The sequence below is a fragment of the Perognathus longimembris genome, chromosome 1 (assembly GCF_023159225.1).
Source record: "Perognathus longimembris pacificus isolate PPM17 chromosome 1, ASM2315922v1, whole genome shotgun sequence".
Classification (NCBI taxonomy): Eukaryota; Metazoa; Chordata; class Mammalia; order Rodentia; family Heteromyidae; genus Perognathus; species Perognathus longimembris.
This window is the reverse complement of record NC_063161.1, coordinates 107,735,617-107,752,614: the sequence shown is the minus strand read 5'-3', so window position 1 is coordinate 107,752,614 and position 16,998 is coordinate 107,735,617. Positions and strand designations below refer to the sequence as shown.

The 16,998-nt window shown below is 48.4% G+C and overlaps 1 protein-coding gene across 12 annotated transcripts in view; it reads left to right on the top strand.

The window, feature by feature from the left end:
- The window catches only part of Wnk2 (WNK lysine deficient protein kinase 2), a 123,077-nt gene that overhangs the window by 35,186 nt on the left and 70,893 nt on the right, over positions 1-16,998 (top strand). For all 12 annotated transcript variants that reach the window (XM_048342473.1, XM_048342899.1, XM_048342818.1 and 9 more), the window contains exons 3-7: positions 4,798-4,970; positions 6,091-6,311; positions 12,634-12,791; positions 15,368-15,456; positions 16,689-16,908. In XM_048342473.1, the coding sequence (XP_048198430.1) occupies positions 4,798-4,970; positions 6,091-6,311; positions 12,634-12,791; positions 15,368-15,456; positions 16,689-16,908 (861 nt within the window). The remainder of the gene's footprint in view (positions 1-4,797; positions 4,971-6,090; positions 6,312-12,633; positions 12,792-15,367; positions 15,457-16,688; positions 16,909-16,998) is intronic.

Sequence of the window (16,998 nt, the reverse complement as noted above, 5' to 3'; positions counted from 1 at the left end):
TCTCTTTCTCATTTGGTCTTTGGATATTTTTACTTGTTTTGGGCTACATTTGAAAAATGGCAACATGGTATATATGTGATGTAACATCTTGAAAATGAAAGTTGATGGGCTTTGACAAATGCACACACAGGTGCTACCCACCTTGTCCGGAATGAGATAGAGCATTCTGTCCCCAAGTTTTCTCAGTTCCCACATCTACCCACCAGAGAGACAAACAGTGTGCAATGGTGACCCCTTTGTTCTCATCCTCTCTCTACAGAATGTTGTATCTTAATGGAATCAAACTAGATAAACTCTTCTACCTGGCTTTCTTTGTTCTGCTTGATCCTTTTGCGGTTCACCCATAGTGTGAGGCCAGGGATTTTTTTTCTTTTCCTTGCTGAGTTGTATTCCTGTGTTGATGGGTTATACCACAGCTTGGTTTCCATTCATCTGGCCCTGAAAATTTCAGCTGTGTCCAGTTGACCTTGTATAAGCACTGAACTTTTAAATAAGGCAAGCCCACCTTGAATTTACAAGAATTCTTTCTTGGTTCCTTTTTTGGGGGAGGGGCTTCCTGGGGCTTGAACTCAAGGCCCAAGAGCTGTCCCTGAGCTTCTTCATTTTGTTTCTTCCACAGCTCCAGCTCCACTTCCACTTATTTTGGTGGCTAATTGGAGATAACAACAGTCTCATGGAATTTTCTGCCCAGGCTGGCTTCGAACCACAATCTTCAGATCTCAGCCTAATAAGTAGCTAGGATTACAGGCATGAGCCACCAGTACCCTGCCTTTGTTGGTTTCTTTTTAATAGAAGCTTGATTTTAGGTATGCATGTCAACTTCTTGCATATTTACAGGTACATAGATAGATGTGCCCTTCTTTTTGAACTTTTATTCCTTTCTTTTTGGGATCTCTGGGAAGGCAAAAACAGGTTACAGACAGAGCTGGTGTAAGCCTGCCAAGGTGCTTCTCTCAGCAGCATTGTGCTAGGAGAGTCATTGTTTTTAGCTGCCTGGGAGCTGAATGAGCCATCTTAATGTTGCCCTTTTGGGAGATGCACAGTACAATCCCAGTGTGCTTTGAACCTGAATTTTCCCAAGGACTGGTGACACTGATTGCTTTTCATGTACAGTTGGCCATCTTTGTGTCATCCTTGACAAAGTGTCCACTCATGTGTTTCTGTGTTCGTGTGTGTGTCTGTGCGTGCGCATGTGTGCCTATCCATGTGTGTGCACCAGTACTGAAACTTTTACTCAGGGCCTTGAACTCTTGTTCCTTCTCTCTCTCTCTCTCTCTCTCTCTCTCTCTCTCTTTCTCCCTCCCTCCCTTCCTCCCTCCCTCTCCCTCTCCCCCTCCCCCTTCCCTCTCCCCTTCCCCCCTCTCGTCAGTCATGGGGCTTGAACTCTGGACCTGGGCACTGTCCTTGAGCTCTTCAGCTCAAGTCTAGTGCTCTACCATTTAAGCCACAGCACTTCTGGTTTCTGGTGGTTAATTGGAGATAAAAGTTCTCATGGACTTTCCTGCCCAGGCTGGCTTGGAACTGTGAGCCTCAGATCTCAGGCTCCTGAGTAGCTAGGATTACAAGTGTCAGCCACCAGTGCCCAGCTTTCTTGGCTATTTTAGTCAAGCTGACATTCTACCATTTGAACCACAACTCTACTTCTGGCTTTTTTGCTGGCTAATTGGAGATAAGAGTTTCATGGGCTTTTCTGCCTGGGCTGGATTTAAACTGAGATCCTCAGATCTTAGCCAGAGTAGCTAGTATTACAGGCATGAGCCAGAAAGCCTGGCTATGTCTTTTTAAAAATTGCATTATAGACATTCTCTATGATCAGGTTCAAGTCTTTTGTCAGATACATGTATTGAGAAAAATTTCTCCTAGTTTCTGTCTTGGCTTATATTATTTCCAATGAATAATTATTTTAATGAGCAGAACATGTTTCCCTTTTATTATATAGGTTAAAAATGATCTTTTCTGGGCTGGGGTTATAGCCTAGTGGCAAGAGTGCCTGCCTCGGATACACGAGGCCCTAGGTTCGATTCCCCAGCACCACATATACAGAAAAAACGTCCAGAAGCGGCGCTGTGGCTCAAGAGGCAGAGTGCTAGCCTTGAGCGGGAAGAAGCCAGGGACAGTGCTCAGGCCCTGAGTCCAAGGCCCAGGACTGGCCAAAAAAAAAAAAAAAAATGATCTTTTCTGTACTCAATGTTTTAGTAGGTTGTGGAATATCTTATTTTTCTAAATTTTGAGGTTTGGTTTTGTTTTGTGCTGGTACTGGGGCTTCAACCTGGGTTCTAGGCACTGTCCCTTAGCTTTTTCACTCAAGGCTGACACTCCACAACTTGAATCACAGCTCTACTTCTGACTTTTTGGTGGTTATTTAAAGATGAAAGTCTCGCAGATTTTTCTTCCCAGGCTGGCTTTGAACCTTGAACCTCAGATCTCAATTTTCTAAGGAGCTAAGATTACAGGTGTGAGCCACCAGCATCTGGCTCAAATGTAAACAACTAAGGCAAGCCCAGCTTTACTTTGCAAGAACTCTTTTCTCTTTCTTTCTTTCTTTCTTTCTTTCAGTCCTGGGGCTTGCCAGTCAGGGCCAGAGCACTGTCCCTGGCTTCTTTTTCCTCAAGGCTAGCACTCTACCACTTGAACCACAGTGCCACTTCTGGCTTTTTCTATACATGTGGTATTGAGGAATCAAACCCAGGGCTTCATGTATACAAGGCGAGCACTTTACCACTAGGCCATATTCCCAGCCAAGAACTCTTTCTTTTTTTTTTGCCAGTCCTGGGCCTTGGACTCAGGGCCTGAGCACTGTCCCTGGCTTCCTTTTGCTCAAGGCTAGCACTCTGCCACTTGAGCCACATATGTGGTGCTGGGGAATCGAACCCAGGGCCTCATGTATATGAGGCAAGCTCTCTTGCCACTAGGCCATAACCCCAGCCCAAGAACTCTTTCTTGATGGCTCTTTTTAATAGTAGCTTGTGCTTAGGTAAGCATGTGAACTTGTTGGATTTTTATGGGAACATTAATTAGATTCTTAAAGTTGCCTTCGTCTCTGAATTATTTGTCTTTCTATGTTTGTCTGCACAGATGTTTTTTCTTTGTTTAGCTCTGTTGTTGATGGTTTCTGTCTAGTCCTACTCATGAGTGGAAGAGGCCCATTGAAGGCTCATGTTGTGGGGCAGAGGTCTAGTGGAGCAGGTAGAAGAATAGCCTGCTGGGAGATTTTTCTTTTTCTTTCTTTTGTCTTCTTCAAATTAGCAATACTGAAGTTTGTGTGAAAGGTCACAGGTCAGGCCCTCTACCACTTAAGCCATGCCCTTAGCCTTTTTTGGGGGTGGGGTTAGTTATTTTTCAGACAATTCACATTTAGGGAAAGGGTTAGGACCTGCCTGTACTGTGATCTTCCTACCTATGTCTCCTGTGTAGCTAAATATGATACTGCTTGTTTATTGAGATGGGGTCTTGCTAACTTTTTGCCTGGGCTAGCCTTGAGCCATAATTCTCCCAATCTTGTCATCATGAATAGCTAGGATTACAAGAGTGAGACACTGAGTCTGGTCTGTGGAAGATAATTTCTTAACAAAGTAGCCCTTGTCATGACTCTATGGCTCACCTGTCTTCTTATCAGAATCTCACTTGACATGATTTGAGACCTCCAAATAATCTTGTCTTGTGTTTCCTTTTAGTTCTGGTCTTGCCCACATCTATCCAAATCCACCTGCTTTCTGTCTCCCTCAGAATTTCTCTGTTCTGTGTTGTGTTTATAGTTTCCTTCTGAAAATATACATGTCTCTTTTGTCACATTCCTGTGGCTCTTGGGTGGGAAGAGGCAGGCATTGCTCTTTATCCCTCTTGGGTCAAGGCCAGGAGGTGACTCCACCCCTCAGGTGGAGGTGAGAAGGGCACACTGTGCTGGCCACACAGGGAGAGGTCTTGGTTGGGCCCACGGACTAGGGTTTCATCTTGAACTTGATGACCTACCAATAAAGGATTTGGGGAAAGAGGAGGGGAAGAGAGGCTAAGGAGGACATGGGGGAGCTGGGATAGGTAGGGTAGGGAAGGTGGTGCTAAGCAGGGTTTGAATGTGCTGCAGTGTTGATGGGGCCTCTGTGGGCCTTTCAGAGTTCCTGCCCTGCTCACTCACCTCATGGGGGTCCTAGGAGGAGGAGGATGTCTGCTTTTTCTTCCCTGTTCTCAACTTCAGGTCAGTGGATTCGTTCTGCTGGCCACAGTGGCCCAAAATTGGGACCCTCCTGCCTCAGAGGGCCTGAGGTGCTGGCTGTCAGTGTACAGCATGACAAGACTGTCCTTTTCTAGCTCAGCTCTGGTCTCTGGCACGTGTCAGCCTTTGCTCTGGTCCAGTCTCCTGGGTCTTGAGCACTTCCTCCCAATTGTGTATACATTAGAAGCAAACTGCTGTTTCATTCCTTTTAACAAACACTCACAAAGTAAATGATTGCTCAGGGAACAAGGCCTCCGAGGTGTTTTTAATGAGAAAGTGCGTGAACTTGGCAGGATGGATCTTGAGCTGGTTCTGGCTTCCTGGAGCTCCTTTTTGCAGAGGTCCCCGTGCAGGGGCTGCAATAGGGACCCACAGGTCAGGGGTGGTGGCCTACTTGTTCGTTCTGTGGGTAGAGTAGAATGACAGACTGCTATGTGATGCTGCTGGTGCAGGCCATGCCTCCAAAGTGTCCTATTACCCTTGCCATCTCTTGTATCCTTTCCATCTACCTTGCTTCCCATAAGGAACAGTACTGAAGGCCAACGCCCACAAGAACTGCCCACCAGTGTGTCTGTCTCTTACTCCAGGACCGGAAGCTCACCAAGCTGGAGAGACAGCGTTTCAAGGAGGAGGCTGAGATGCTGAAAGGCCTACAGCACCCCAACATTGTGCGCTTCTATGACTTCTGGGAGTCGAGTGCCAAGGGCAAGAGGTGCATTGTGCTGGTGACTGAGCTGATGACCTCGGGAACACTGAAGACGTAAGTGCTGCCTGTCCGCTGGCTGAGTGGTTTTGGCCATGGGTTCATGGTCATGATAACTAGGGGAGATAGAGGTCCCAGGCTACTATGGACCATCCTCCTAGTGCCTGTGGCCCAGTGGTCTGCATCTCAGAAATGTTCCTCTTGGGTGATAAGTCTTTGTTTTCTGGGCAGTGGTAAGCCCCTTCCCCAAATAAGAAGAAACAAAGAAATCTGGCATTTCCTTCTAGCATCTGGCTCTCTCTCTGGCTTCCTGAACAACCAAGACCTATCCCCAGGTGCAGTTTTGAGTGTCCTCACTGTCCTTTCCTGAGTAGGACACCAAGGGTTTGCTTTGCAGTGCAATGGTTTATGTGTCTGCCCTATCTGGAGCTTTGCTTCTGGCTGTGGATGAGCTGGCCCACTGCAGGCTATGGTGGGAAGCAGTCTAGAGTAGGTATGGAGGGCTAGAGGCAGTGAGGCCTCGGGAACTGGTGGCCATGGGTTGTCATGGGAGATGCCCCTCCCTGCGGCCTCGGTCTGTACCTTGGGGATAGAGGACTTCTCCTCTGGGAAGCCACAGCTTGGTTTTGTCTGAGTTGTTCTGACCTGAGCCTCAGCTCTACACACTGTGCAGATACAGCAAAGAAAGATTCCCTTTTCCCATCTCCCCTTTATTTCTCCCCCTGGGGATACCTCAGAGTGGGCCTTGCAGGTAGCCAGTCAAGTAAGGCTTGACTTTCTTGATCCTTGGCCCTGGGTGTTCCCACAGGCTCTGGGCTCCCCTGGCCCTTACTCTTACCTTACTCTTACCTTGATGTCAACTGGCTGAGACTGTTGTGCTATGGCGGCCTTTCCCCTGGCCAAGGGAAGATCAGAACTATTCCTGGCATGAGCTTTACAAGGGCTGTAGTACAGGAAGCAAGTGGAGGGTCATAGTCCTGGCCTGCTTGCCTGTTCAGGGTTGCTCTACCTCTATGACTCTGGCCAGCGTCAGGATGCCCGGCCTTCCAATTGTACTTTCACTGCCTGTTACAGGGCCCTGGAGAGGCTTTAAGGCAGACCAGATGATGCTAGGCTGGGCCTTTGCAAAGGGCCCACTGCTTATGAGCTGCTTGGTGAGCTTTGTCCCCCATCTCAGGTACCTGAAGCGGTTCAAGGTGATGAAGCCTAAGGTGCTGCGCAGCTGGTGCCGGCAGATCCTAAAGGGCCTGTTGTTCCTGCATACAAGGACACCGCCCATCATCCACCGAGACCTCAAGTGTGACAATATCTTCATCACCGGGCCCACTGGGTCTGTGAAGATTGGTGATTTGGGCCTGGCTACCCTCAAAAGAGCATCGTTCGCCAAAAGTGTGATAGGTAAACCCATTCTCCTCACCGGGTTTATCCCAGGAGTCAAGCAGAAACTAGGCAGCATTTGAAGGGCCACAAATGCCTAGATTTTCTTGGCGGCTTCAGATCTGGTGCAGGAAGCTTAAGCTGAGTATCTAAGCACAGGGACCTCAGGCTGTGTGTGCAAGCAGTCTCTCCTTCCCTGGAATCTGCTAGACAGGAGTACACTGCCCTGAACTGTGCACATTGGCATTGCTGCTCCTGCTGCCCCTTCCCCGTTCCGATCCAGAGCCCTGCTGGCTTCAGTATTAGCTCCCTGGTTGTTAGGTACCAGCTGTGATTATCAGGTAGGGTTGGTAGGATGGGTGTCAACTCTGTGGCATGTCTAGGCACTACAGTGGCTGGGAGAGGAAGAGGCTCTGCCACAGAGGAACTGGAGGCTTGTGGCAAGTGATGCTATAAATGGTCCCAGTAGGCAGAAGTCTTTCCCTACTGTGGGGCCCAAGGAAATGACAACTTGGGGGGCTTGGAGGCAACCGGAGAAGGTCCAGAACTATGTCTATTTAGTGTTGAGAGGTGACACAGAGGGATTTGGCTTCCAGGCATTGTAGTCTCCTTATTGCCCTCAGTTCTTGGGCTTTGTTGTCTTTCTGTGAGAAGCCTTCCTGGTTGATGTTTGGGAATAGTGGCCTGGGTCCTGGGGCACCCCATCCATAGCTGCTGTGTGGGATGAGGATCTGGATTATACTATGTGCCCAGCCTCAGGGTGGTCTTGGCACAATGGCACTAAGAGCTCACCAGACCATGAACAGACCTGGTAGGCTTTGAAGTACTTGGAGGGGCCACAAAAATGGCTGCTTATGAGGGTTCCTGCCTTAGTGACAGGTGTGGCCCAAGAATGAGATTGGGCCAGGTGCTGGTAGCTCATGCCTGTAATCCCAGCTACTCTGGAGGCTGAGATCTGAGGATCATGGTTCAGAGCCAGCCTGGGCAGGAAAGTCCATGAGACTCTGATCTCCAATTAACTACCAAAAGGCCAGAAATGGAGCTGTGGCTCAAAGTGATAGAGCACTAGCCTTGAGCACAAAAGCTTAGGTATATTGTCCAGGCCCTGAGTTCAAGCCCCAAGCCCAGCCCCATTCTCACCACCCCCCCCAAAAAAAAAAGGATTAGCTAGGGAGTGATCTCATGTTAACTAACACCTGGAGTCACCCCCCCATGGAGGGGGATGGAGGGTAGCTGGTCTGTGGACTTTGTGAACTTGTGGTTTTGCTGCGTGTTTGGGGACAGTTGGCCTGTTTGGGGAAATTAAACTCTTGGTAATCCCTGGGAACTTTTCTAGCTGAGTTGTGTGTTTGGAACATGGCATCTGGATCAGGATAGTTGCTCAGGGGAAGTCCTTTGGACTACTTTGTTAGTCCTTGGCAGCAAGAGGTAGGAAGCAAGGATGAACAAAGGCCTCAGTTTTCCTGTCTGTGAAATGGATGGGGTGAGCAAGGATCTGTACTCCATCCTGGGGTGTGTGAGTGCATGCTGTGGCTCTGAGCTTCAAGCAGTGTCCAGACAGGTTTTGCAGACTTTGCCCTTGGAAATGACTCCTGGCCTCAGGCAGGTAGCAGGAGGGCTGCTCAGGGTCCTGTCTAAGAAGTAAGAATCCAGGACCAAAGTACATCTGACTAGATGAAATGGAAGTACCCTGTGAATTTCCAGGCTTCCAGTGACTGGAAATGAGACTTTGAGTTGTTGAACTGGGCTGAGTTGAAGGCTGAGTGTTTTCAGGGCCTTTGGGGTGTCTCCCTTCACTCTGGATTTTGCTCAGCCAAAGCCTAAGAGGCTCAGTTACCAGGCCGGGACCAGGGGTGTCCTCAGCTGCCCCTGCCCTTGGGAACTGAGGCTTGGTTAGCAGGGCTCTCCTGGGCACTGAGCCCAGAAGCCTGTCTTCAGCAATAGGCCCATAGGTAAGGGAGCAGCCACAGGCAACGGGAGCTTTCCAAGTCCATAGTCAGGCATCCCACCCAGGCATCCTTCCTAACCTGTGGATGAAACTTTCCACCAGACCTGTTAGTGGAGTGCTCCCTGCCTGTGAGAAGTGTTGGTTCAGGCCACCCACATTGTTGCCTGCCCTAATGGTAAAGGGCCCGAGCCTTCCTGGACTCTGCAATCCCGTTGGAGGGGACAACAAGGCCCCTTGCCTGTGTGAGGCATCTCAGGAGCAGTTAGCATTATGGACCTCTTTCCCTGTGGCCTTCAGGGTAAGTTTTTCAGGCCTTTGCCCTCCAGCCATGGTGCCCTTGGGAGGGTGGGTCAGGGGCCCAGGCTGTCCTGGGAGGAGTGTGTATGGTTTCTATGAGGTGGTATCTTCATGAGTGGGTACCATCCTCTGTTTCCACACCACTGCCATTACTTGGGATTGGCCCTGTGAACTGAGTATCACCAGTAGGCCTAGATGTGGGTCTTGTTGATTTGTGTACATTGCACCAGGCCTGGGAACGTTCCCAGGCCCCTCACTAGGAATGGTGGCAATGAGATGGATCCAGCCCTGCCTGTAGGTTGACCACAACTGCTTAGGTGGCTATGTAGTAAACAGGACCCTGGGGCTTCTGAGGTGCCTGGCTTACCCAGAAGAATTTCCTATAGGTGGTAGTGATGTAATCAGGTCCAGTAGGGAGTAAACTGAGAAAGAGGCCAAGATGAACCGAGGTAGTTATTTTTGGAAAAAGTTCTGGATGGGCTGAGTGTGCCAGGTGGAGGTAGGAGAGGGGCTGGACTATCGAAGACTTTGTGGCTGTCACAAGTAAGCAGTTAGGGACCCAAGGCAATGTGGGGTCTACAAGGTGGTTGGGGAAAGCGTGGAAGTGGGCTATGCCTGTCCACTGAGAAGAAGGGTAAGGGCCAATGGTGTTGATTTGGTTTGGTTTTAACAAAACTCAATGGAAGAGGTAGAGCTAGGAAATTGTTAAGGCTTTTATTTCTATGAAGGAAGTCATTTACCATTCAGTTCAGATCCAGAACCTGGCAAACTGTGACAGTGGTTGGTTTTCATGGACTGTAGGGTAATTTTAATGTCAAACTGGAGTGGGTTCCTCCATACCTTATTTCTTTCAGGCCCCAAGGACATAGCCCCTGCTCACAGAGGACCAGCATGCTGCCCAACTACAGCCTTGTAGCTACTTCTCTGTCAAAAAGCAAAAAAACAAGAAACAAAAATAAAACAAACAAGAACCCGAGACCAGTGGCTCATTCCTGTAATCCTAGCTACTCAGGAGGCTGAGATCTGAGGACTGTGGTTCAAAGACAGTCTGGGCAAGAAAGTTCATAAGACTCTTTAATTAAAAACACCAAACCAGCTGGGAGTGGAGCTGTGGCTCTAATGGTAGAACACTAGCCATGAGTACAAAAGCTAAGGGACAGCACTCAGGTTCTGAGTTCCAATCCCAGGACTGGAAGGCTAAAAAAAAAAAAAAAGGCAGAAGCAAGGCATGTTTGTCTCTGTAAGCTCTTGCCTGCCTTCTGCAAGAGGACTTCTGCATGGGGATGGAGGGCAGGGTGGGGAGATGAAGTGCAGTCTTCACTTTGATACAGATACGTTATCTGCATAAACTTGGGGGTGGCAGTGTGTAAGGGGCCCATGGGCCGAAGAATAGCATCTATGCAGCTGATGGCTGGAGGTGAAGTGGAATGGTGGGTGGGATTGTCCCTGAACACATATGTGTGTACATGTTTGAACACACATCATGTATTATTTCTAAAATTCATATTTAAATGGCTACAGTGTAGGGGAAGGCGGGGGAAGAGTCAAGTGTTCAAGGTGTGTGGAGAATTGGGCATTGTTGGGATCCCTCTGCTGGGAGTCAGGACTGAGTCTGCTCCACTCCCTACAGCCCATCCCCCAAAGCCAGGCCATCTGAGGCATTGGGTTTTTTCTTGAGAGCAAGGTTCTCCATTCCTGCAAGGGTCAGAAGAAGCCCAGGGACATTGCTACTTCCAGCTGGGCTGAGTGCTGCATGGGCAGCTAATGCAGCATTCTTGCCAGGCTAACAAGGGTCCCCACAAATGCCAAGGAATGGTCAGATTGGCACATGGCTTCTTGTCCAGCAGTCCTAAGACCAGTCTCCTGATGAAGTCCAAAGATGTGGCCAAAGAACCAGAACATGACCCTTAGAGACTTGGCTGGCCCAAAGCAGGAAAGGGCTTCATGTGATTTCTCTCTTCCATCCTGGGACAGGTTGTTCTGACTCCATGGGACTCTGTTGGTCTAGGTGGCATTGTGGGCAGTTGAAGTGGCCCAGGGGAGTGAGCCCTCCCTTCTTGCAGCTTGGGGCTTGCCACTGAGTCAGTTGCTGTGCCTCTCTCTCTGTACCCACTGCCACTATGATGGGCCCTCCTTATTGGTCAGGGTGATCTAGACCCATGCATCAGGAAGTAAGCCCCTTACAGGGTCTGCTCAGACATGCCTGAGAGCAGAAGTTTATGTTGTCACCATTCCTGCCTGTGGCCTGACTGTAGTGACTTTTGTGATATGTTTCTTCTACTCCCAGCCTAACCAGTGTATTTATTGTTTTGTGACAAACTTGGGGATAGAAAAAACTTTAAAATGTTCATCACCAGGTGCTAGTGGCTCATGCCTGTAATCCTAGCTACTGAAGAGTCTGAGATCCAGAAGATTATAGTCCAAAACCAGCTCAGGTAGAAGTCTTGGAGACTCCATCTCCCAAATAACCAACTAAAAAGTTGGGCTAGAGGCACAGCTTAAGTGGTAGAGCATCAGCTGTGAGCAAGCAAGCGCGCAAACTTGAGGCCTTGAATTCAAATAATGGTTCTGGAAAAAAATTAAAACAAAAAAAAGTATGAAACAAAAGAGGGATTACTAGGGAAGAAGGAGGGAAAGGAAAAAGAGGGAATAAAAAATAGGCTGAATATGACCAAAGTATATATGTGTAAGAAATTTCTTACTTTTGTATATAATTTAATATATATCAATAAAACTACCAGTGTAAAAATTTTCAGTATAACCATGTGGTTCAAAAACCCAAAAGGATAAAAATTCCTTGCACAGGGCTGGGAATATGGCCTAGTGGCAAGAGCGCTTGCCTCCTACACATGAAGCTCTCAGTTCGATTCCCCAGCACCACATATATGGAAAACGGCCAGAAGGGGCGCTGTGGCTCAGGTGGCAGAGTGCTAGCCTTGAGCGGGAAGAAGCCAGGGATGGTGCTCAGGCCCTGAGTCCAAGGCCCAGGAATGGCAAAAAAAAAAAAAAAACTTAAAAAAAAAAATTCCTTGCACAAAAAAGTCCTTCTGACTCCACTTGGCCCCCCCTCCCTGGTTTCAGATGAATTCTTAAGCATTCATATTCCTATACATAAATTTAAACACGCATTTTTCAATTTTCCCTCATTTACCCTTTTACTTTTATTGTAAGTAATTTTTGTGCTTTTTTCTTATCAGCCTAAATAATGTAATTTTGAACATTTTTTTATTCCAAAGGCAGCAAACATACAAACATTTAAAGCAGCCTCAGAGCCAGTTGCTGGTGGCACACGCCTGTAATTCTAGCTACTCAGGTGGCTGAGATCTGAAGATCATGGTTTGAAGCCAGCCCAGGCAGGAAATTCTGTGAAACTCTTACATCCAATGAACTACTCAGCTGGAAATGCTGCTGTGGCTCAAGTGGTAGAGAGCTAGCCTGGAGCAAAAGAAGCTCAGAGACAGTACCCTCTCCCGCCTCCCAGTTCAAGCCCTAGGGCCAACATAAACAAGCAAACAATTAAAGCAACCTTGGCCTGTAGTTCCTGGTGGTTCAGGCCTGTGAGCCTAGCAAATAAGGAGGCTAAAATCTTATCTCCAAGCAACCACCAAAAGATCAGAAGTGAAGCTATGGCTCAAGTGGTAGAGCACTGACCTTGTGCAAAAAAACTCAAGGACAGCACCTCAGCCCTGAGTTCAAGCCCCAGGACTGTTTTGCAGTTATAGTGACTCGGAGGTGAACACCAGGTTTTTATTACGTTGGGGTATCTGAACCTGTCCTTCGGGGCACAATATCCACACTAGCCCAGGGCATGTACATGTCCCCTGGGAAGTCATTCTCCCAGTTCTGTGAGTAGGGGAATGGTACCTCAAACTGATCAGTAACCCTGAAATCATAGGTGACATTTGGAAAGTTCATTCTATAGAGAGCATACTTTTCTTGGTTTCCAGGTAAGGTGGGCTGGCATCCTGAGTATGTCTTGTGACAGGCAGGGAGAAGGCTGGGGTTTCTGAGGGTCTGAATGGGCTCCTCCTGGGTACTGCCTCCTAGTGTTCTTGGGCTGTGGCCAGCTGACCCCTGTGACTGTTGCTCCTGTTACAGGTACGCCTGAATTCATGGCTCCCGAGATGTACGAGGAACACTACGATGAGTCAGTTGATGTCTACGCCTTTGGGATGTGCATGCTAGAGATGGCTACCTCAGAGTACCCCTATTCAGAGTGCCAGAATGCTGCCCAGATCTACCGCAAGGTCACCTGTGTAAGTCTGCCTAGCCACCTCATAAATAAAGACACAGTGATGGGCGTGGGCCACAGCCTCAACTGGGCTAGGTGGACTTTGAGAAAATCTGAACAGCAGCTGTGTGGAAAGGAGGGAGTATGCCCATCTCAAAGATGGGAAAGCCAAGGATTGGCTAAGTGAAGTCTTCTAGCAGGAGTGATGGATACTGTGGTGCTGTGGAGGGAGCTTAGCCTCTGAGGCTGACACAGAAAACCCAGTGTGTCCAGGAAACTGAAGCTTAAGAGGCTCTGGCTCCACCAGGTCCCCTGCCAGGAGGTTTGGCCCCAGCAGCCTGTCCCAGTTGCTCCCCTTGCTTGTTTTAGGCTGCCCCTCAGTTCCTGCTGTCGCTGTCTTTATTTTGGAGCCACAGTTTGTTTTACTTTTCACCAAACCATTGTCCCAGCCAAGAGTGTCTTTAAGCGGTTTGGGCAGCCTGAGAGCCTTAATCCCTGTTTTGCTGTCGCTGTGATTTTTGAGTTGATCCGATGGCTTCAGCTGTACAAACAGATGGGCCTTGTCCTCCCTCAGTGGTGGCCTCCCTGAGTGGGGGAGTAAAAACAGAGCCTGTGGAGGTGGAGCAGCCAGGCCAGGACTTTTCTATTTCTATTCCCACTGAATCATCTTAGCCCTCATGGCCAGGCCTAGAGGCCCTCAGAGCAATCTTAACAGCAGCCCCAGGCTGCTATGATACCAGGATTCCTCCTTGTCCCCATCTCAGCTGAGGATTGCTCTCAGCATGGATAGTTGGTGCTGCTGGGCACAGTGCTTTGTCCCTGCACTCTTCTCTCCATATCTATGTGGCCAGATGCTACTTCTGCAGATGTGCTTGAGGTTGTGATCCTTCAAATCCCTGCAGGTTTACCTTGAGCTCGTCCCTAGTTCTAAATTATCAGTTACACTGTTACCTCCAGTTGTCCCCTCCTGTCCTGAAAATCTCTTGCCCTGGCTCTTAGCCAGCAACAGTGACCACAAACTAAGCTCTTGCCTCCTTGGGGAGGGGTGTGGAGAGGAAGTCCAGGTGTGGTTAGAAATGTTCGGCTCTGTGGGAAGCTTTGAGTCCACCACCATGGTGCTGTGGTTCCTCCTCCCAGGTGATGGGGCAGCTGGCTTGGGAGGTTCCAGAGGCTTTACTTAGGGGAGGCTCTGCAGCCAAGCTCTGATCAACACCTTTCCAGAGACTGACTGCTATATTTGAAGTGTCAACCCCAGTATCAAATTCTGCAGCACAAGAGGAAGCTGCACTGTGTGTTGGGGTTGTGGTGTGGGGGTAGGGAAATGGTTAGCAAGGAGATCTGGACTAAGGGGACTGACCTGGGTGTGAGGCAAAGTGAGTGCCATGGTGGTTGCTCCAGGCTTCAACAGATCTAGGGTCACTAAGGTGTTCTCTAGAAAGAGACTTAAATGATAGGAAACCAGGCTATTGGATTCACACAGAAGGAAAGATAAAAGAATGGATCATAACTGGCTTCATATAACATGTCCATTTATTCCTAGCTCTGCTTTCTCTTGCCTCCAGTTTGAATGTGTCATATCTATGGGCACAGAGTTTTCATCACAGTTGGAAAACTTTCCACCATCATTTCTTCAAGGATTTCATTCTGTCCCTGACTCCCCATCTGTTCCTCTGGGCCACTAGCTTTATGTATGTCATGTGCCTACTGGCCCTTGCTGTGTCCCACATTCTGAAATGAAGGGAATAGAACCTCAGCAAACATTTCTCTCTCTGTGCTCTCTGTCTGATAAACCTGATTGCCACATCTTTTCTTCTGCAGAGTCTGATTCTTGCAGTTAGTCTGCCCTAGTGCAACCTGGAATTTATTTCTAGTTCCACTGGGTTCTTTTTATGTATCTATCATTCAGTTCCTGCTATGTGTATTTTCCTTTAAAGATTTGTTTGTACCTACAATAACTTTACCCTCTTTGTCTGCAAGATCAAGTGCTCTCCATTTTTGGCTTTTCTACCAGGTCATAGGATACATCTTCCTGCCTTCTGGCATATCTAGTAATTTTTCTTTGTATATTGTGCATTATATGCATCTCATCATGCCAGTCTCCTAGTTACTGGGAATGACTCTGCTTATAGCTCCCTCACGGTTGTTGTTTTTTTTTTTTTTTGTTCTCAGACCTGTAGTATTGATGATGTGCTTATAATCTTAATACTAAGCAGATTCAAGGGGCCAATGTGTACACATCTGGGATCTTTCAGAAGTCTCCCTTGTTACCTCCTCGGCCTTCAGAAGGTCTGAGATCTATCCTCAACTCAGCCAGACCCCAGGCTCTGTTGGGTTCTGTGCCTGAGACTGGGAACTGCTTTGGGCCGCATGCATTGCTGTGGGAGGGAGTGTCCCACCCATGTTTCCTCTGAGTCCACATCCTGCACTTCCCGTTACCAGTATCTGAACATAGTCAGTTGGGATATTTTGTCCCATTTTTCCAGAAGTCTCTGCAGGGTAAATTCAATGCTAGTTCTTCTGCCACAGCTAGAAGGGGTTTCCCTGTACTGGGTTGGTGAGGATGCTACCTCATTTTCCATTGGGTGAATATTCTCTTTGCAGGGCATCAAGCCGGCCAGCTTTGAGAAAGTGCATGATCCTGAAATCAAGGAAATCATTGGGGAATGCATCTGCAAGAACAAGGAAGAAAGGTAAGTTCCAGTGTGGTGCTGGAATCTGGGTTATTCTCCAGCTGAAATTATCCCAGCTGGTGTAAAGAGCCACTTTCCTAATGAAGAAGAAGCTCAGAGGCCAGGCAGACCTGCTTGGGCCACTGCAGTACTAGGCTTGGGAGCTGCCCACCAGGTCGTGAAGTCAGAGAATTTTCTAGAACAACTTAACTTGCCCAGTGCCCCATGAACCTGGGCCTTCCCTCTATCCCTCTTGGCTTTCTTTCTAGTTGTCCCCCCAAATTTTATCTATTTCTATGACCTGTTGCCTGGGACTCCCAGCCTTTCTCAGTCTTCCTCTGCTTTCCTGCTCTCTCCTCTAAACTTTGTATTACATGTGTCTAGCTGCCCCATCTCTAAGGCAGCATGTCTAGCTCAGGAGCTGCTCCACAAAGCCATCTCCCCTCTCAGAGCAGGGGTGGTCTTCCCAGCTGGACAGCCAGAAAACTGGAGGTACCTCTGCGGCCTTTTGTCTCTCAAAATAAATGTGGCAAACCCACTATCTCCATGGCACTCTTAGCAGCAAACAGAGATAAGCAGCTGATAACTCACAGCCATGTAGAAGCTCTTCAGATTCTATGTCCAGATGAAGCCAGCCCTGCAGCAGCAGTGTGTGCTACATGATTCTGTCAGTACTGGAGAAGGGCACAGACTTGCCACCTGTCTCTTCCTTCTACAGGTGGCCCCCTACAAACCTCACTGCTGGGTGGGGGGCGGCTAGAGCCCTCGTCATAACATTGATGGAAAGGTGGGGGCTACTGAGAGGAGTATTCTGCCTCTTCTGGTTCCATCCAAGCCCAGGGTGAGGCTTGAGAGCTCACCAGCACAGGGACAGGAGCTCTCATTGCATAGTGGGCAAACTGATACAATGAACCATGTTTTCTTATTTATAATGAGGGAGAAGAAAGATGTCTTAAAGCACAATGGAATAAGATCATATTGAGATCATGATTTTTTTTCATCTCCTGGGAATTAAGGAATGTCACTGCTGGTGTGTTGCTCTCAGAGCAGAGCCTGCCCAACAAGTAGTGAAGCCAGAGAACTTTCTAAAACAGCTTGCCAAGTTGTCCAGAGTGTTGACTGATGCTCAGTTGCAATGCTATATGCATGTTATGGGCCATCATGGCACTTAGGAATGCAAACACTGTTCCAAGAGCCTGGGCACAAAGGTTCCTTATCCCAGAGCATGTGCCTGTGAACCACTCTCCCCCCAGGTATGAGATCAAGGACCTGCTGAGCCATGCCTTCTTTGCGGAGGATACAGGTGTCAGGGTGGAACTCGCAGAGGAGGACCATGGCCGGAAATCTACCATTGCCCTGCGGCTCTGGGTAGAAGACCCCAAGAAGCTAAAGGGCAAGCCCAAGGATAATGGAGCCATAGAGTTTACCTTTGACCTGGAGAAGGAGACCCCTGATGATGTGGCCCAGGAAATGGTAATGTACACATACCCTACACAGCCCTATGGGCCCAGTAAGGGACTCAGATGGGCTATTGGGAAGTCTGAGATACAGGTTGTGGGGATC